Here is a 19,465-nt window from a genome sequence, read left to right on the forward strand (position 1 = left end):
GTGTGTTGTTTTTGTTTGCAATATCTCAGTTTCTCCCAAGTTTCATATTTTCTGAATGGAATAAATTCCTCAAGGTACAAATGACACTCCAGAGACAAAAAGAAAAGTTTATTTTACTGTCCAATTATTTTCTTGAAAAAGCTTACTTTTGATAAAATAAAACAAACTTGTAGTATCGCAGAAACCTTCTGACATGTACAAGGGCGTACTGTCACCCCGAAGAACTCTGAAGACAAGCTTCTAGCCCCAGGCGAAGGGCGGGCGCACGCCTGGCCACCCTCACGCTGCAGGGAACTGCGTGGGTGGCACTGCTGTCCTTGGCCTGGGGAAAATTTTATACAACTGAAAACTATAAATAAGACCGTCAGTGAGTTGAGAACCTTAACGGTGCTCTCTGCAGTTCAGGCCGCTGCTTCTCAGGGGCTACGTAGTAGTTAGGAGAGTTCGACAGGCAGAAGGAGACTCGTGGACATTCGAACTTGAGTAGCCTCAGGAGGGGCCTGGAGGCTCACAGTTGGTCTGTCACACGTAAGCGCTGCTCTCGCTGCGGGGAACTTGGCACCTGGCTCATACGCCGTCCTTCACCAGCTCACAGACGCCATTCTCGCCAATGATTAAAGGCGCGTGGAATTCTTTGCCGGCCACGTAACTTTCTAGTCCCTGAGAGGAGGGTTGAAATGAAACACAATTAGAAAATTGGTGGACACTTAGTGGCTGTAATAATGATTTAAAACATGAATGCCACGAGTTGGGTTGAGGTGCAGCATTTATGTCAATAATGATCTATTTATTATACTTTTTAAACTGGGCTTAATGTCCTATTAATGGCAGCATAAAACAAACAAGAAATGAAATTATCCTGATTATAATAAAATTTCTAAGGTTAAAAAGATGATACTCTTCACCAAGAACAGCTGGCTTTCTAAGCCAGGGGGCTGTCTTGGCCCTGGGCCTGAGCACAGTGACAGGGCCCTCCAGCAAGGGCACGAATGAGAAGGGGAGGCAGCCCTAGCTCCCGGGCCTGCGAAGCCAGAGGACTACGCATGTGAAAGCAAACAGACCCTTCGAGAGGAAAACTCTATTGCGCTGAAAACGGCCAGATGATTTATCTAAGAAAGCAAGGCCGTCACGTACCCTTTAAAAGCCCCTTGCGTTCCCGCATAACAAAAAATGGACCGAACAGGAAAGCGTCCCCGTGGGAACCGCCCACTACGGGGTTCTCGGGGAGCAGGGTGCAGGCCCTTCTCGGGCGGCATCCGGGAGCAGGGCCATCGGAACCGCCCCCTCTGCTGCTCCTGCACTTAAATGCCCATGGGCACCTGAACTCCATTCTAGAACAGGAGGGAGAGGCAGAGCGCACTCACCTCTCCGGCGTAGGAGACGAGAGGGGAGATCTCGCACTGGATAGGGACGTCGTGGGCATCCTTCAAGCTGAGGGAAACCGAACGTGTTAGACACTCGCGTCCCACCCCCTGCCAGAGTGCCTCGGAGAGGCCTGCGATAAGGAGACGCTCCTGCGTCACAGCCCTGGTGATCTCTGACCTCCCGGGGGCCACGGCACCGTGGAACCGTCAGGGACAGAAGGACCCTGTGCGGGGTGGCGCCAGCAACCAGCACCTCAGCAACCGCGAGACGCCCTGTGCACGTGTCATTTCTGTCGTTTCCAAGTTTTAATCTGATGAAGAGGGAACTATTTACTGAATGCGTGCTACGTTCCAGGTACGTGGCAGGTCCTTCGAAGCCTTCCCATTTCATTTTAACCCTTGCCACAGCCTGAGAGTCAGGTTCCACTGCGGACAGACATGCTGAGGCCTCAAAGCCCAATACAGTGGCCACTGGCCACATGTGGCCGCTCGAACTTAAATTAATAAATAAAAAGTTTAATTATAACTTTCAAATTCACTTTCTCAGTCATAACCACATTTCAAGTGCTCCGCAGCCATGCCGCTGACGAGCAAGCCACAAGCAGACAGCGGTTCCTTCACTGTGGGAAGCGTCGCTGGACAGCCCTGTCCAGGAGCCGGTGAGCCGTCCCCAGCCCTGCGCTTCCCTGTGCCCCCTGAGCCCCTAGATGAGCTGAGCTGATGGACTCTGTTTCCAAGTGCTTCTTCGTCACCCTCACCAAAGCCCTTTGAAGAGCTCAAGCAAGACGCAGCCAGGCAAAGGCCTGGCCCGGCCACCCTGTGCCTCCTCTAGGCACGCTCGCCATCATGGCCTGTTGCCATCCTGCGTTTCTAAATTACCTAACACAAAAGTCAGTAAGGCATGTTTAAAACGCATTTAGAGGCGTCAGAGCGTGGAGTTTTTCACCATTTCAACAATTGGGCAACAGGAACGCGGCCCAGCCTCAGAGCCCAGCTCTCCTTTGCTCTCCTCTGTGGTCAGCCTGAGGGCTGACCATCCTGCTGAGGGCCCCTGAGCGTAGCCCGGTCTTCCTCTGAACGGAACTGTCTAGCCAGCATTCAGGGTGCTCTGCGTCCACTCCCACTGCTCGCCCTGCCGCCTCCACCCACCTCATTCTCCATGAGGCCCCTTCGACCAGCCGCATCATGCCCGTCCGCCAAGTTCAGGTCAAGCCCCAGCCTTCCCTCGACTGCTGCTTCACAGTGACTGTCCTCACTCACATCTTCACACAGAAGACAATAAAGTTATGAGGCATCTGCTGAGTCACTGCCTCCTAGGGTAATTATTATTCACACCACACATCCAACACGCAAACACGCACTGCCTGATGATGTGATGTAACGTTTATGTCTGTGCATCGTGAACCTCCCGACAGGCTGTGAGAAATGACATTTCTCTCGTGTAAGCTGCTCAGCACCGGGCATATGAGCAGCACCCATAGGTATGTGAGGGTGGGCGCACACAGACTGATCTGGAGAACAGGTGTACTACAAGCCAGGACGCACCTCTCTCCCCGTGTTCATCAGGTTCCATCGAGAGAGCTCCAGAGGTATGGCCCAGACCCTTCCGGGCAGCTCAGTCATACTAAACCAGACGGACTGAAGCCAATGTCGCTGGTAAGGTGTACAGAGCCCACCCCGCCCACCGCACCCCGCCAAGCCCCGCGGGGCTGGAGTGCCGGGACGAGAACACACCGCTGGCCCGAATATAACTTTCCCCTGTACCACAAAGACACCCAAAAAAACTAAGAAAATCGGCTTTAAGAAACAAAGCTGGATGCCCTGGAGGACAAAAGAGAGATGCGACGGTCGCCCAACGCGAGGTCTCAGGAGACGGGCGCGTCAGCCCGAGACCAGCACTGCCCCGTCTCCAGCCACACGCACTTTCGGTAGCTAGCACTGCTCAGTAAGTGAAAAACAAAAGCAATGTCATTCTGTCCAAATCCAGCACGCTTGCTCCCATTCCTTCAGGACACCTGCAAGCCACTGCTCCCCTCCTCCACCTCTCCCACCTCCCACCTCTGCTCTCCGAGGACATCCTCTAGGGTTTCTAAGTTCGTATCTCATTTGAGGACAAACTGTGATTTCAGTTTAATTATTCTACAAACGGCTAAAATGAAGTAAATAGGGAGAAAAGTACTAAAAGGAGCTGAACAAGAACCAACTGTTTAAAACTTCTATTTCTTATGGGAGATGGCTAGAAGTTGTTTTCAGGTGTCTAATAAGAAACTTTCACCTTTTAGGTTAAAAACTGTGGTTCAATGAGAAGGAAATTTATGGTAAAAACTTTATGTCTTAAATTATAAAAGCGGCTTGCTTTCACGTATTCAAAATGATGGCTGGGACAGAAAATGGCAAAGGGCTCTGCATCCCGGTCCCCACAGCATGAGGGGCGGCAGTCGTCTACAGCTCCCACGAGGAGAGCCAGCCAGATCCGGGAGTCCCCTCCCTGTTGCTCGGGGCCACATCCCAGAACCACTGACAGTCACAGGGACGTGTCTGTACAGGGCAAAGATGGATGGCACAGGCAGGAAAAAAAAAACAGATAAAATGACACTGGTGCTATGCCGTTCCTGAAGTAACTCCCACCTCCAGACCCTCCACCCTCTGTATTCCCCAAGTTATCTTAAACGCCTAAGAGTAAAGCTAAACCTACTAGCATTAAAGTGTAACGAATATGAAGCTGTCTCCTTCGCCGTAAAGACAATGGCTTTTTTCAAACCCTGTTAGCACCTAGATGGCAGAGGGCACGTGCTACCTCCAGCTAAAAATTATCTGACATTAAGACAGAATGTCTTTAGGAGCAGGACAACTGCCTATGAGTAACACAGAGACCAAAAGGGAGGCTGCTAGCATGAGAACAGATCCCACGAGCAGCTTCCTCGCCTTCGGAGCCATCAGTGTGTCTGAAGCGGGCGGCCTCTGTGCCGAGGGGGACATCCAGCTCTGAAGGCACATCCGCAGAGCATCATTTCTACCTGCCGTGCTTACGCTAAGGGGGTGAGCTGGGATCCAAATCTGCTCTCCTGGCCTGTAACCTGCTCTAGGTCTTACCTGTCACTTGTGATGTGTCATTGCAGGCTCAGACACCTGTGGTTGGATTCTTAGTAAGGCATGCTCCCCAATTCCAGCATGCACCGAGACTCTGAGTTAGTGTCATCCAGACAGACACCTGCCACCAGATAAGCAGTAGAGCGCCCCGCCCAAAGCTTCGACCATCCACCGCAGACCCCGACAGGCAGAGCGCTAAACGACAGCACCAGTTAGTACAGGGAGCGCCGCCCGCCACCACGCCCCGCAGGCAGGCTGGGTAGTTACTTGTGATTGGCATCGGCTGTGACGGTCTCCGCCCTTCCATTTGCAGCACTGCTACGCAGGAATAAATAAGCGTTAACGGGAATGAAAAACAAAATCCAAAACAGTAAGAAAGAAGAGGAACTGCAAAATATACTTGTCTGAAAGGCACGTATTTATGGCAAATTATAAACCCGGCAAAGAAAATCTGAAGGGTTAAGAAACAAACTCAATGGCCAGAGATGAAGCATGAGGACAACGTGTCACGCCATAGAGCAAGCTGGATGGCAAGACAGCCTGAAAGAGGCCCGGACTCTGAGACAGCTTGCCAGGGCCCCTCCTTGTGGAGACGCGGCACAGACCGGTAGGTTCCGGTGGCCGGTGCAGGCGCCCGGTGCTCTGACACCCCTCCGGGCACTCCTGCGCATGCGTGCCACAGCCAGCCCCTTTATCCCGTAAGAATACAAATTACACGGCAGAGTGTTCTTTATATAAGCACAGAAACGTCAAATGATTTAGAAGGGGGGAATTCTAAGTGCCAGTGGAGATTTCATCATAAAATATAAGATTAAGCTTTAAAGAGCTTTATCTCAGATTTCAATAGCTATCAGTACCTTTTTATTTTTTTAGCGTCTAAATTCCCAAAACATTTCCGAAGTTTTAGTGTCAGTAAACACGACTGGCATTCATTTCTCTTCCCGGCACCTCCCTCAGTGGCCTGAATGCCATGGAAGATGCGGTGCCCTGTGTCTCGCAGACGGTGTGCGGGCAGTGGCACTTTGGGGATCTCCCAGAGAACCCTTGTAGGGAGGCCCCTGACACACAGCCAGCAACGCCCCACCCTCTCGCCCCGAGGTCTGGCACACTTCTGGCGGGCTTGAACCCGAAGGCACACCAAAGCAATGGCCTGCCGACTGTGCCTCAGTAGGGGGCTTTTGGTGACACGCTGCGGACGCCTCCAGAGAAACAAGAGCTTAGAAGACTCCCCTGTAAGAGGAGGCAAAGCCAGCACTCTTCGTAACGGGCAGAGCTATCTTCGGCTCACCCAGGGACTGGCCACGCCGATGCCGGGGCTGGGGGCACAGCAGAGAGAGCAGAACGGAGTCGGAGAGGACAGGCCGGGACACGGCCCCCTGGGGACAAAGGCACCGGCTTACCAGGGAATCGCGGGCAGGCGGGAGCCATTTCCGTCTACGAAGTGGCCCCCCGCGTTGAGCACCCAGCGGTGGTGAAGGGACAGCAGAGCGTGCCTGGCCGTGGTGGGGTTGTCCTTGCCACTGTGACTGTCCGCGTTCTTGAGTGGGGAGAACTCGTCTTCCCGTAACACCTCATACACCACGAACTTCCTAGAGGGAACCGGATGGACGCTTTATTCGCCACCAAGTGACACTGCGCTCACCTATGGCTAACTGGTCTTCTGCTCTCTCACGGCAGTCGAGTTCTGAGACACACACCTCAACACCAAGCGCGAACCCCGGGAGAGCTACGCCATGGCACGCGGCCCTGCAGGGCATCCCCAGCTCAAGGCCACTCTCTGCCGAGCCTCTCTAGCCTCTCGGCCAGAACAAGTGACTTTACTGGCTCCACAGGAGAGCCAGGTAAGGGACTGACTGATACAGACGAACGTGCTCATAGGCAGCTCAGCACACTGCTGGGCGGGTGGCCTCACGCTGGAGAGGCAGGGATCCAGGCCACACGCTCGCCACCCACACGCCGCAGCTGACAAGGTCTCCTGGGAACAGAGCCCAGCCGAGGGCAAAGCGCAGCATTTCGGGGCACGTCCAGGCTCCCCGGCACTGCGCGAACGTACTTTGCAAACTGGAAGATGTCGAAGACGAACTTTTCCATCTTTATTCCATTTGGTTTGTCTGGCTTAATTAACTGCCCCTGGGGATCCACAAATGGAATCTTCTTTTGAGCCACATGGTGCTGCAACTGAGGTTCATAAACACTAAGAGAGGAAGAAAGACAATCACTCTCCAAACGCAGAACGCCAGCAAGCCTGACAGCTGGCTCGACGGCCGGGACTGACGGTCAAGGTCGGGCATTCGCTACGTTTTAGTTCCTACTAAATGGTAAATGGACAGATTTCCCTATTCATCTCCTTATGTTAAAAACAATAAAGCTCTCCACGTTAAAATACACACGCAGCTCACGCCACTGTCTCCTCCTAAGTCCCATGTCCGCTCTTCGCCCCAGCCTGCCCAGCTGCGACCTCTTTAAGGATGGGATGGAAAGATGAGTATTAACAGTGACGGTGGGTGACCGAACGCAGCTGAAACAGCACAGATGGACGGGAACTACTTTGGAACCGGAGTCGCCATTCTAAAGCAAAGCCAAGCAACTTTAGCAGGCATCTGGAATGCCTAGAAGCTGCCGAGCGGAGCGTTAGTAGTGAGAAGGCGCCACTTCGCGGTCCGTGGGATAGACAGCTCCGACTGCACCCGGTGGCACTACCATGCTGGCCTCCAGCCGGGTCTCAGCTCTTTCCCCTTCACTCCCTAACACACGAGTCCCCAGAGGCTCGGCGGGAACCAGCTAAAGTAAATCGTGTGAGCGGCTTCTTAAAAGTACAGATGCCGGACACCCGCCTCCAGGAATTCTGATTCAGCAGGTGGCGGGGAGACACCTGTACCTTAAGGTCTGCAGCTGTGGCAGAGAGAGCGTTCCACTCCTCTGCTTCACGGGAACCAGCACAGCTGGCGGAGGGGGCGGGGACGCCCTGTGGCCCCCACACAGGCCATCGGCCGCTCCGGGTCTGCAGGCTGCGCAGTCTCGTACCCAGGACCGTGCCGCAGGGGCAAAGGCGACCCCAGGAAAGAGGGGCCGCCCCACAGGGTCTCCCTGCTTTCTGCCGACCGCCTCTGTGACTGAGCAAGTGCGAGCGCAGAGCCGCGCCGGCCATACCTGACCACGTCTCTCAGGAACCGCACGGTGAAGAAGTGGTTGGCGATGTTGCCCGCGCTGAACAGCAGCCGCCCGTCGGGGCCCCGCCGCTGCGCGGTGGCCAGGGAGATCTCGCTGTACTCCACCACGCGGTACACGCCGTCCACCCGGCACACCACGCCCACCGGCTCCGTGGGGTTCGTCTTCTCCACCACCTGCCGGCAGAGACAGGGACAGGAGGGGAGGGGCCTGAAGCGCTGTGGTTTCCAGAGACTGCGCTCGCGCTTCTTTAAGGTATCAAGAGGCATCCTTAACTTTAGACAGTCACCTAGCCATCCTTATACTCTCTGAAATACCACTTTCCAACTGGAAACGCCGTGAATTGCCTCCTTCCTGGATATCACCTAACTCCACAGTGGAGAAAAGTCCATCAGACACAGACAGGCCGGAGGAATCGCCTGGACTGGGAATAATGAAAAGAGGAGTCGACGTCCCCCGGCGTCCTCTTTTCATTATTTAACGTGTCCTTAGCCGCACTCAACCACTCGGAGAAGACACGAGATGGGATTCCTCTGGGAGGCACAGGACAGAAAAGTAGGCATCTAGCCTTTCACTTTATATTGCCCAAACCGTTATTTCATTTGAAAATAACATTTCTTCATTTTCGTTCATGAATGCAGCATACTCCTTGTTTTTCACGGACTTGGCTGGAGTGATGGGTTAGAGAAGGCAGGTCACTGCCCGCCCCCTTCAGACAGAAAAACCCACCCATATTTATCTGCTTTCGATGCTAGATTTTGTTCGGAGTAAGAGATTCTATGCTTTTAAAAAGTTTGAAAACCAGCATTTGATCATCTGTCAGTGGATCTGGCTGGTGGGGGAGCTGAAAAGTACACATCAGAGGGAAACGTGAGAGCGTTCAATTTTATAAAAACCTCATGGGTGCTTCTGGTACCCACCACCCGGGTTCCACACAACTCGCCTAAATTGTTTAGAAGAAAATGAGAAAAGAACGGTATTCAATGCACCAACATAAAGTCAAGGTGCAGTTGAGATGAATGTCCAACAGAAGAACCGAGTGGTAAAACTATCTGAAGAGTCTGTTTCGTTTGCCCTGTTCAAGCAACAGTGCAGCACACTCCAGGGCATTTTGAAAAATCTGTCCCCAACTGAAGTCTATCCTAAGCACATGTGAAATCATATCAATAAAGTTAAAACTTTTTTCAGCAACCGGTTCCTTAAAACAAACACAGCCAGCAGCATCTCTTGCAGACAGCCGAAGCCACCACGGAGAACTTGGTTTACACAGCAATGAGAGCACAGGCCCGGAGTCCCGCCCAGCGACACGTCAGCCTGCTGTGCAGTTTCACTGTGTGCCCCCTGAAAGGAGCACAGTGTTCGATGAAAAGAAACTGTTTACCAAGGAGGGGGCGTGCCATCGGAGGGGAACACGGCACGGCAAAACGACCTAAGCGAACAACTCCAGTCCATCGATGCGCTTCGCACACTTTGCCCTGGGGGTCTCACTACGCAGGGAATTTGGGGTCAATTCCTCTCGTCCCCAATGAAAACACACACACACACACACACAGGTTTCCTCTCCAGTCACCTCTATACGCCCTCCTCCCGACCAGCCGGGGAAAACCGAAATCAGTATGTCCCCACTGTCCCTCCCCTGAGTGCAAACCTGCTGGCCGAGGGTTTACTTCCATGACGACTAACCCCAAACACTATAAAAGTCCAGATGACAAAAGAAAGCGTCTGTGTACTGCGCAGAGCTGGAAGGCTGTTTATATATGCGGAAAAGAAAAAGGTTTGCTCTGCGTCCCACAAGTTAAATCCTAGAAGTTGAGTTCAAAGTCACACTTTGACCTCAAAGTCAACTGCTTAATGAAATGACCTTTGATCCGCCACGGTCCCTGCCTGCTCAGCACTGCTCTTCTGCGGACCACTCTGCCCTTCAGCGTCTTTCGTCAGGGCTGTCGCGCCATCATAAGCACTTCATTCACCAAGACCGGAGCCTATCAGGAATGCACTGCAGAGAATTCTATCAGCACACCAAGTCACGCCCTCCCTATGTGCATGAAATACGTAAAAAATGTATTTTAATATCTTGATCTTATTGAAATAAAAAGGATGGGAGAACAGATGACATAAGTGGTTTCTAACATGTCTAAAAGTTTTAACGTATACCAGTCCAATCACAGTTCGGTTCCATCTGAGTATTTACTTATTCCTTCGCTGAGTGACGACTGCGTCACATCCCAGACACAGCGTAGGCAGGAAGACAGGCTGCATGTGTCCTGCAGGCCCCATGCACGGGCCGTGGAGGAGTCACTGGTTGTACGCGCATCTCTGTGTGACCGGCACACTCACAAAGGTCACCGTGCCCATGCAAGGTTTTCTGAGCTGCCAGCAAAACCACGGCACTGCCAAGAGGCTGGTTTATGAGGCGATACGACACTGGCTTGGAGCTGGAAACATGGGTTCTGATCCTCTCTGCTACGGGGGTGAAGGGCCTCCAGCCCGGAACCGGTTTAGGGCTGGGCTCACGTGCTCATTTCTGAAGCCAAGGGGTTGACCGGGTAACCTCTGAGGTCCCTTCCAGGCTTAAGTCTCTGATCATACATAATTTAAAATGATTCTGAAGCTCAGAACTGTAAGGTGCTAACGGTGCCGTGTACGCAGTTTTGTATTTCTTGTTCTCTTACTTAACCCACTGAAATTATTTCTTTGTCACTTAATATCCCCAAACAACCCATTTAATACTATGTAAGACTGTTACAGTGAAACTCTACTTCAGTGAAACGAAATTTAAGTTTCTGTGTTCGAAAAAAAGAGTGACACCAAGTAGAACAAAGTCAGAAATAGTTTTGTTTTGCTTTGTTTTTAAACCTTAGTCGCTACTTACAATGCTATCCGTTTTGATTACGTTTGGCAGCTGTTCACAAGACAGTGCTGAAGCTCCTAGAGGAACACACAGAGGCCTAAAACAGATGAACTAAACCAACTCAGGAGGAGTCCTATTATGTCTACCAGCTTAATCTCTCAAATCTTGTACTGATAAATTTAAGAGTTCAGCTTCTATGACAGACGGATAAATTTTGAGAGTAATGAAATATTTATAATAGAAAATCTCCACCCAAGAATTTGGTATGTCTCTTATGGCAGGTCTTCTTTTTAAATCCGGAAATTTCAGATTTACATATAGTCTAATTTGTTTTTGTCAGACACTTGTATGGTTTTTGCTTTTGTCAGAAAACTTCTCTTCCTGTCAATATTACAAAATTATTCTACATTGTCTTCTAATATCTCTGTGGTTTTTTAACATTTAACTCTGCAATCCATTTGAAACTGGTTCTGGAATGAGTTTTGAGGGCGAGATCTTACTTTATTTCTAAGCGGGTATCTCATTCACTGCCCCAGTGACTGGAAATGCCACATTCTTATTCAGTACATTCTTATATACAAGAATTTGTTCCCGACTGATCCGCTGTCCCATTAATCTGTCATTCTACTCCGGGGTCAGCACTACACTCTTATTACTTTTTATTTACAATCCATCTTAATATGACAGATTTTCTCCAACCTTCTTCCCTCCTTATTATAATTCTTTTTCAACATTTTCCTGGCCATCTTTACATGTTTATGTTAAACTTTAGAATCATTCTGTCCCCAAGTGTCCCCAAGAGTGTCCTTGGGACTCTGATCAGGATTGTGTTATACTTTAATTTGGTGAGAATCAATACCTTTATAGATTTTTATGAGAGCAAAATTTATGTTAATATTTTTAAACCATCTGTGTTTTTAAGGTCTTTCACGTTTCTTGTCGACTTGATTCCTGGGTATACTACGTGTTTTGTTTGCTACCATAAAGGCCTGTCTCCTACATCATCATTCATGCAACTAAAAAAGTGTAGAAAAGAACAAAGCCAAGGATGCGACCTTGTTATATGGCACTTAATTGCGGTACGTCTGCGGTCATTCAAGCAACTACGAATCTCCTTAATTGCCGTTATCCCCCATCTGCACGTTTCTGTCTTAGTCACGAACTACCATGGGATGCCATGTCGCATGCCCCGTCCACGTCTACATCTGCCACCTCTACCGCCCCTCCTGTGCCCACACTCCAGTGACTCCGCCACAGGAAGAAAGTGGGTCACTCTGAGCAAGCAGTACTTGATATTAACAACCTGTCCCAGGCCTAGGGGTGACCACGCCCTCTCCCAGGTACCCGCAAATCGACCTCACGGATTTTAAACTCTTACTGGTGATAGACAGGCATAAAACATTACTTCTAGAATCAAATGTTGCCAATTTAAGAGAAAGAGTGGGTGCGGGGTAGTTAGTTCAGTTAGAAGGATGACTGCTTCTAAAATATTCGAAACGCCCTAATAAATCCTGGAATGCACGTGCCGACGGAGAGCGGCCACACGGCCCCAGTCCGTGAGGCCTTACCTTCGCCCCACAGTCTGCTCCCTTGTGAATGCAGAATCCGATGAACCGGGGGTCCGCCACTCTGACCAGAATGTTGTCGACGCAGTACACGTGAACACTCTCGACGCCTCTCTGCTCCATATCCTCCACGAGGTTCTGGGCCGCAAGAGCCCGGTAAAGACCACCGTTTCCATCTGGGAAGTGAAACAGCCCTTAGCAGCACACCAGACCCATGAGGAAGGAACCCCGAAGGCTCTTCAGTGTGGGCCAAGAAAACTGAATATCCGTAAGGAAACTCAGGTGTCTCGCATGACACTACGCGATTCTGAAAGCGACGCAACGTCAATGTGCAGAGAACGGCGTCTGTGAAAGACAAGTCAGGCCCGAAGCCCAAGCTCCCTCGTCAGCTGTCCTGACAGGTGGGCCTGTGATGCACTGTGACACGTGAAATTACTTCTCGAGCAATGATTCCTTCATAGCAAGTTTATTTAACCTTTGTATGATTCAAGTGGGCTCGACACTCACAGCCTGACAGACAATTTCACCCATCTAAATGCATGAGCATTTTATACCAAATAATTTGTTTAAAACCAGATTAATATGAAGGTCCATGGTGACTTAAATTGACTATAAGTAAAGCCTCTTCTTTCCACATCTATTTTCAGTACTGACTAATGTACTTCTTCCATCGACAAGCTCGACACAGCTGAAATAATGAAAAACAATTAGACGGCTTCACAAAACAGAGCTAGGAATAGTACGTTCTTCTATTAATTAAAAAGAATATTAATTAAAAAGTGGCTCTCTGGAGAGCGCCACAGCCAGCAACACTGGTTACTCCCCGTCAGCCCGTCCTCCAAGTCCTGATTCAGAGCTCTGACTCCGTGGACACGTCTGTTGTCACAGCCGGGCTCACACTTGGGGCCACCACGTGAGGCTGCCCAGGCAGAGCGGCCCGGTTCTGGACGTCACTGACAAACGCAGTGTGCACGCACCACCTGGGTCTGCGCGCGCGGCGGCCCTAACGGTGCCGTGTACGCAGTTTTGTATTTCTTGTTCTCTTACTTAACCCACTGAAATTATTTCTTTGTCACTTAATATCCCCAAACAACCCATTTAATACTATGTAAGACTGTTACAGTGAAACTCTACTTCAGCCTTATTTATGGAACCATGGACGGTCTCCATTTCTCACTGCCGTGAGCCACGGTGCCGGGAGCACCGCTGCGCATGAAACGCCGAGCAGACGGGGAGCGCCCCGCACGCTGTGCCGACTCCCCGCCAGCGCCGATGTCCGCGAAGGGGGAAAGGCGTTTCCGGTCCACCCACGGGCATTTTCATTTTTTAGATCATTAATAAATTGCAAAAAATAAATAAATAAAAATATTAATTTTTTAGCATCCAAATCACCAAATTAAAACGAAAGTCAAAATTTAATGATTTATGTTACTACCATTTCTAGTCACCATTAAATAAGCATGGTTACAAACCTGGAGCCATAGAAACCTTATTCTTCTCTTCCAAAATAATTTTCCCATCAAAACTCATGGCTGGTAGCATTCCCTGCTGAAAAAAGATCACATTCTCCTTTTTCAAACCGAAGTACTTGTGTCTGGTGAAGGATTCCTCTGTGGACTCCACTGTTCTGCCGCTCGTCATTATATACCTTGCAAGAGAAAAGCACATCTGCTAAGTGACCCAGCTGCGTGGATCAGGCAAACAAGCCTTGTCTGTCTCTCAACGGGAAGAACGTGTTCGAGGGCGCCTGAGTGCCTTCATCCTCACCCTGGAGCAGCAGCATCGGCTGCTGCCCCAGGGGACTTTCTTCCCCCACTGCACCCACCCTCACGTAGGGAACAAGTCTCTGTGACAATACGAAACACACCTCCTGCAAGAGAGCCTACAACCAGCTTATGTAAACAATTGAGAACGTTGTAAAAAGTGTATTTTAAATTAAAAATTCCTATTCTAAATAAATAAGGAGAAAAGGGTAACTGCACGATATTCTAATGAGCTCTGTGGTTCTTTTTATTAAAATTTTGAAATGGAATCTGGGCTCCGTTCACCCTTCATTTAAAATCATAAAAGCGTAATTATACTGTCTCATCACAAAAATCCAACCCATGCCAGTGTGGCAAAGGAGAAAAATATTCCATCTAAAACCACAATTAGTGACTGAAACAGCGTGCTCTCAGTAGAACGTAAACTACAAATCAGTAGGGCTTTCGTCTATTTTGGTTATTGATGTACCCGCAGCACCTACAAGCAGACACTCGGTTAGCACCTGCTGAATGAATAAACGAGGAAAATGGTATAACATCCCACCATAGTAGATACCTCTGTCTAACAAATTGTCCTGCGCATTTTGAACTTTGGGCACAAAGGCTTGGGCTGATTTAGAAGATGACAAAAGAGGTGGCTGAGCTCGTCCACCTAAGAAAAAACAGACACCCTGAGTTGTGAGGAGAGAGAAGGAAATCCAGCGTGACAGTAGGAAGCCGGGTCATCACTTAGAACACAGATGTCCCTCAAACGCCCCACAGGAATCAGGAAGAAAAGTAGTTCACAAGGAGGCAAACACTTGTGAAGAGAGCGCTAGGAAGGCTGGGAAGTTATGAAAAGCCCATTTACAGGCGTTAGTGCTACAGAAGCAACACGGGTCAGAACAAAAGCTCAGGACAGTGGCAGTCTTTCAGAGGGGACCGAGGGTATGCAGCAGCCTTGTCCTGGGGGCGTGTGCCAATCTGGGGTCCAGGCAGCGGCAGGAGCCCTGGACCAGGCAGAAGGAGAGAGAGACCAGCAGAACCTTTGGGGAGAAAATAACAAGATTCGAGACTTGAGGGATCTCACAGCCATGGCTGGTTTCCCCTCAAAACGTGCTCCCTTCCAGAGCTGCTCTGGAAGACGCGAGCTCAGAAACTTCTGAAAAGCGGAGCAGTTTCGGGAACGGCTTGGTGCACGGGAGGCGAAGGCCGGCGAGGCAGGCCCTGAGAACACGGCCCGCACGCGGACGGCCAGGTAGGCCCGAGCAGGCATGACAGTGGGGCCTTCAGCGGGGGCGAGGGTGGGGGACAAGGTAACCTGGCCCTTAAGGGTAAGAGTCCCAGACTGAGAGAACCCACCGAAAGTTGCCCCACACCATGTTGTCATGAAATGTCAGATACTAAAGACAAGAACGGACACTCAATGCTTTCAGAGAGAGAAAGAGAAAAAAAGACTAGGAATCAACGAGGCCACAATGTCTCGACCATGGTGCTGGAAATAACGGAATGATGCCGCTCAACTCCAGAAATTCAAATTTTCAATTGGAAATTCTATACACAGACAAACTAGTGGTCGGTGTGAAGTTTCTAGACGCTCAGCCTGCGGCACCCCAAAGTGCTCAGGCAGGGACAGAAACGTGGGAGTGGGTACACACTGCTTGTGAGGGCCACAGTGACCAGCTACCTAGCTAGACTGCATGACACTTTTAACGTGTACAGGAAATTACAGCTCCCAAGGACATCGGTAACAGGAAATAGGTCTGCTTATGAATAAAGGACATATGCATTTCGAGTATTTTAAGCCAATATGTGCTCAGACATTCCCTCATTGTGAGACATTTCTTACCACGGGATGGTGCACTTGTTGCCATGGTATTTTTCAGCTAACTGCTGAAGCTTCAGGATCCGCTCTGCTTGAATCTGAAAAAGTGTCTTATGAGATGGCAACCCAACATCGTACATCCCCTTGGGATACGAGACACCAAGTCTTGTCCCTTGTCCGCCAGCTAGAAGAAGAACAGCCACTTTGTTCTGAGAAATCTGGAAAAGTCCTAGAAAAGAAAACACTTGTATCACACACCACTACAATTTGACACTTTAGAGTTACACACACACAGGCAGCAGCAGTCACACTACCTGCATGAGGAATCCACATGCAATCGTGAATGACAACCTTGTTAATAAAGACATTTTTATTGTTAAAAGTTAAATTTATATAACCCAACCAAACACTAAGTAATGAATAACATACTTTAATGAACTAATAATTTTCTTTCTGATAATACTGGAAGGCAAAGACCAAGAGATGTCACAGATGTTTCATAGGTACTTGACCATTTATTAGATGTGGCAAGTTGAAGTAAAAATAGGACAAAAGAAGATATCTAGGCTTCAGGATGAGTGATGATGCTGTTAAATTACCTCCAGCCTATAAATTAATCAATAATAATTAATTAGCGGGCATGCAGAGATTCTAGGCAAGCGACCACCCAGTAGATGTAAAGAAAAAGCCCTCGGCCAGGGCGCCATGTGGCACAGTGGGCATGGACCCTTGGTCGGGATGCCAGGGCCTGAGAGCTGACCGGGCCCGGCGAGCTTCGGGGTCTGCCCACAGAGCGATGTGGGGAGACTTTGTGGGGCAACGGAAATGTTCTATATTTTGATGGGAGTGGCAGTTACATGGGTGTACAGATCTGCTGAAAATTCACAAAGTTAGTACATGCCATTGCATAGGATTATACTTTATATAATTACCAGGATCTTCCTGCTGTCTGAAACAGCATCATCGTCTACACTACAGCAAGCTCTTCCCTTTGAGAACTCACTAGGAAAACCTCATTTTGTTATGAATTGGCACACACATGTAAGTTTCCAGCTAAGTGGAAAGGATATGATGTCAGTTACAAAGTCTCCTTCACCACCCCCACTGTGTAAGCCACAAATACTGTTCCCTTGACAGTACGGCCAAAAGGAAGTTTGCTTTGTACCTTCTTATATTATCCTGGTTGCAACAGTGCCAGTCTAGTTTAAATGAAAGGCCATAAATGTAGACAGACTAGTTCCACAGATTGCAACAATTTTATAAAATGGTCATAAAGAAGACTCAGATTATAGGAAGCCTGGCCAGCTGCTCATGGTCCGCATTATGCAAGGTCAAAGCTCATGGACTTCCCACAAAACGAATTCTAAGCCTTCATCCCCATGGAGTCGAATGGAACCCCAGGGCTCTTGGAACAGTTTGAAAATCAGTAAATCCTAAACCCAGAAAAAGATGCAGAGAGATACGCAGAAGGCTGATGATGGCAGTTTTCCCTCTTTTTCTATGAGAGGCAGGGGGTGCCAAGGAATGGAAGGCAAAATAAAAATAGCCAGACTGTACAGATTAGATCTATACAGACTGTAAGATTAGATCTATAACGTTATCATATGTCGATAGAAGTAAACGTGGATATAATCAAGTCCGAGGTGGTAACGGGAGCAAATAAAAACAGATTTAATGAGGGCATGGAGAATTTACAGTGTTCCTGTTATTTTGATATTATTTTTGCAACAAAACAATGTCTTTAAAAAGGAAAAAAAAAAAAAACAAGCGGATGAGTGTCTTCCCTCAGCCACAGGTCATCCGCCCACTCTTCGAAGGCTGGGGAAGGAGAGCAGCCCCGCCACCCAGGGACCGACCGGTCAGAAGCCTGTGCCGCCTGGACCGTGGCTGTAGCTCAGAAGGCACGGGTCTCAGGGGCCCAGTTCTCCCCTCGGTTCTACTCCATTTGCAGCAGGTGATGGGAGGATATAAGCACCAGTTGCATGCAAGTCCACTGCCATAAAAAAATAAAATAAAAAGGGAAAAAATAGTCCAATCTTTTCATTCTGCAGTTGAGGAAACAGGGTCCAGATGGACGCGGCTCGCGTACAAGCCCTCGCGGGCTTGAGCTGCAATACTCAGTCGACCTTTTCCTGACGGAGGAGTCGCGGACTGCAGCAACCACAGAGCCTCCCTCTGCCGAGAAGCTGCATTCGTTCTATCTTGCCGTTCTGAAAGCATTACTTGTACTAGCTACGGGGACAGATCTTACGATAAGCTTTAGAAGAAAAAGCATTGGGGCAATTCAACAAACTTTTATCAACCAACTTATAATTCAAAAATCTGTGCCAACAGAGCCGAGTAGAACAATGGCTGCTCTTAAAGAGTTTACAATGCAGCGACAAAGGCAGACATAAACAACTCTTATTGGAAGGTAGAATGAAAGCAAGCTCGGGCAAATAACTCCAACTTGGGACCCTGAGGAACAGGTGGTGGACCAGCGGCATGGTGCTAGTCCCCAAGTGGCATGGCCGCTGCATCGCACGACTCCAGGAGGTGGCCTCAAAGGTGGTGCAGCTGGCAGAGAAGGGGCAGAGGCCGCCCAGGCTGAGGGCCAGCATGAGCAACGGCAGGGAAGGCCTTACGAAACGTTCAGAGAAAGGTGGACTATCCGGCCTGGCTCCACGCGCGGGGCAGTCAGAGTAGAGAGAATCCGGGTCAGGGCCGTAGCCCAGGCCAGGTTGGGGAGGGCTCTCAGCCCAAGCCGCGGATGAGAAACGCAGGGAACTGGGGAAGAAAAGAGACTACAGGCAACTTAAGGTCTGACTGAGAAGAGGCCTGAACCGGGCAGCAGAAAGGAAAGCCACCGTGGGGACCAGTAACGAGAGACACTGCAGAGGCCTTGGCAAAACGGTCTGCCACCTTCTGACTGGTCACCTGCTTGAAGGTAGTACGAGAGTCAAAATGCTGATCACACGGCTCCGTGGCTTTAACAGTTTTGTGTATCTCAGAATAAACTACAGCACACGCATTCCCGTGCTCGGTACCTTCACTTTCCCAGGCCTGGAGCTGATCTTGATCCCGCGTAGCGCTGCCCAGCACTTCCCGAGGGATAGGCTCCATCCGCGCATCCACCTTCTCCAGCTGAGAGAACTGGTGGACTCCTTCGGTGGCCTTCTGGAAAAAGATGCTCAGCTCCTCGAAGTCCATGGCCTGGAGCTCCGCACAGAGCTCCGCCCGCTGGGCCTCTTCCAGCTCATCCCAGAACCGCAGCAGGTGCTCCTGCCCAGCCCGGGCCAGCCTGAGCTTGAGATCGCTGGGTGCTCTGCTCATGGCGCTCCGCTAGCCACGCTTTGTGGGAACAGCCGCGCCGTTTCTGCAGCTGCAAACCGACAAGAGAAAAGGGATCGATAGCAGGTCAAAGTTCAGCCTCAAAACCCAATGGGTTTTTTCCTGCTAAAAATAAGCGCATTAAAAAACCAGTTGTTCAGATATGGCCTTCTGCTTTCCAGCACAGTGTTCGTAAGGCGGCACTAACAAGCTTACATGCCAGGCACGGCACTGAACACCCACGTGGCTCATTCGATTTCGACAGCTCTGCGACACACTGCAACCGGCACCCTCTCTCTGAGTCGGCAGGGCTGGGGCGCGAAACCAGGCAGTCTGGCTCAGGGCTCACATGCGACCGCATCTGGTGACCTCTGAACCACCCCTCTGACCACCGAGCTGCCACTGAAAGGCCACCTCGGCTTTCTATTTCAGCTGCTCTCCTTCTGTCTAACAAACGTGACTGTTGTCTTCAGAACACATCGAAGTTGGAGAAGACAGGACCACCTATTATCTGAAAAACACATTTCATTTTCATAGCAATCTGCAGAGAA

The 19,465-nt window shown here is 49.9% G+C and overlaps 1 protein-coding gene across 3 annotated transcripts; it reads right to left on the bottom strand.

Moving 5' to 3' along the window:
• Positions 1–93: 93 nt before the first annotated feature.
• Positions 94–18,966, bottom strand: UAP1 (UDP-N-acetylglucosamine pyrophosphorylase 1). Of its 3 annotated transcripts, none has more exons than XM_006907843.2 (10): positions 18,632–18,966; positions 15,630–15,834; positions 13,511–13,686; positions 12,042–12,214; positions 7,605–7,798; positions 6,508–6,648; positions 5,855–6,043; positions 4,722–4,769; positions 1,365–1,431; positions 94–660 (listed from the first exon to the last, which is right to left on the bottom strand). In XM_006907843.2, the coding sequence occupies exons 1-10, from the start codon at positions 18,915–18,917 to the stop codon at positions 568–570; spliced, it is 1,572 nt and encodes a 523-aa protein (XP_006907905.1). In that variant the 5' UTR covers positions 18,918–18,966; the 3' UTR covers positions 94–567. The 3 variants fall into 3 exon arrangements, with proteins under 3 accessions (XP_006907905.1, XP_006907904.1, XP_015441724.1); XM_006907842.2 differs by having other exon boundaries at positions 4,722–4,772; XM_015586238.1 differs by lacking the exon at positions 4,722–4,769.
• Positions 18,967–19,465: the final 499 nt, after the last annotated feature.

The sequence above is a fragment of the Pteropus alecto genome, unplaced genomic scaffold (assembly GCF_000325575.1).
Source record: "Pteropus alecto unplaced genomic scaffold, ASM32557v1 scaffold101, whole genome shotgun sequence".
Classification (NCBI taxonomy): domain Eukaryota; kingdom Metazoa; phylum Chordata; class Mammalia; order Chiroptera; family Pteropodidae; genus Pteropus; species Pteropus alecto.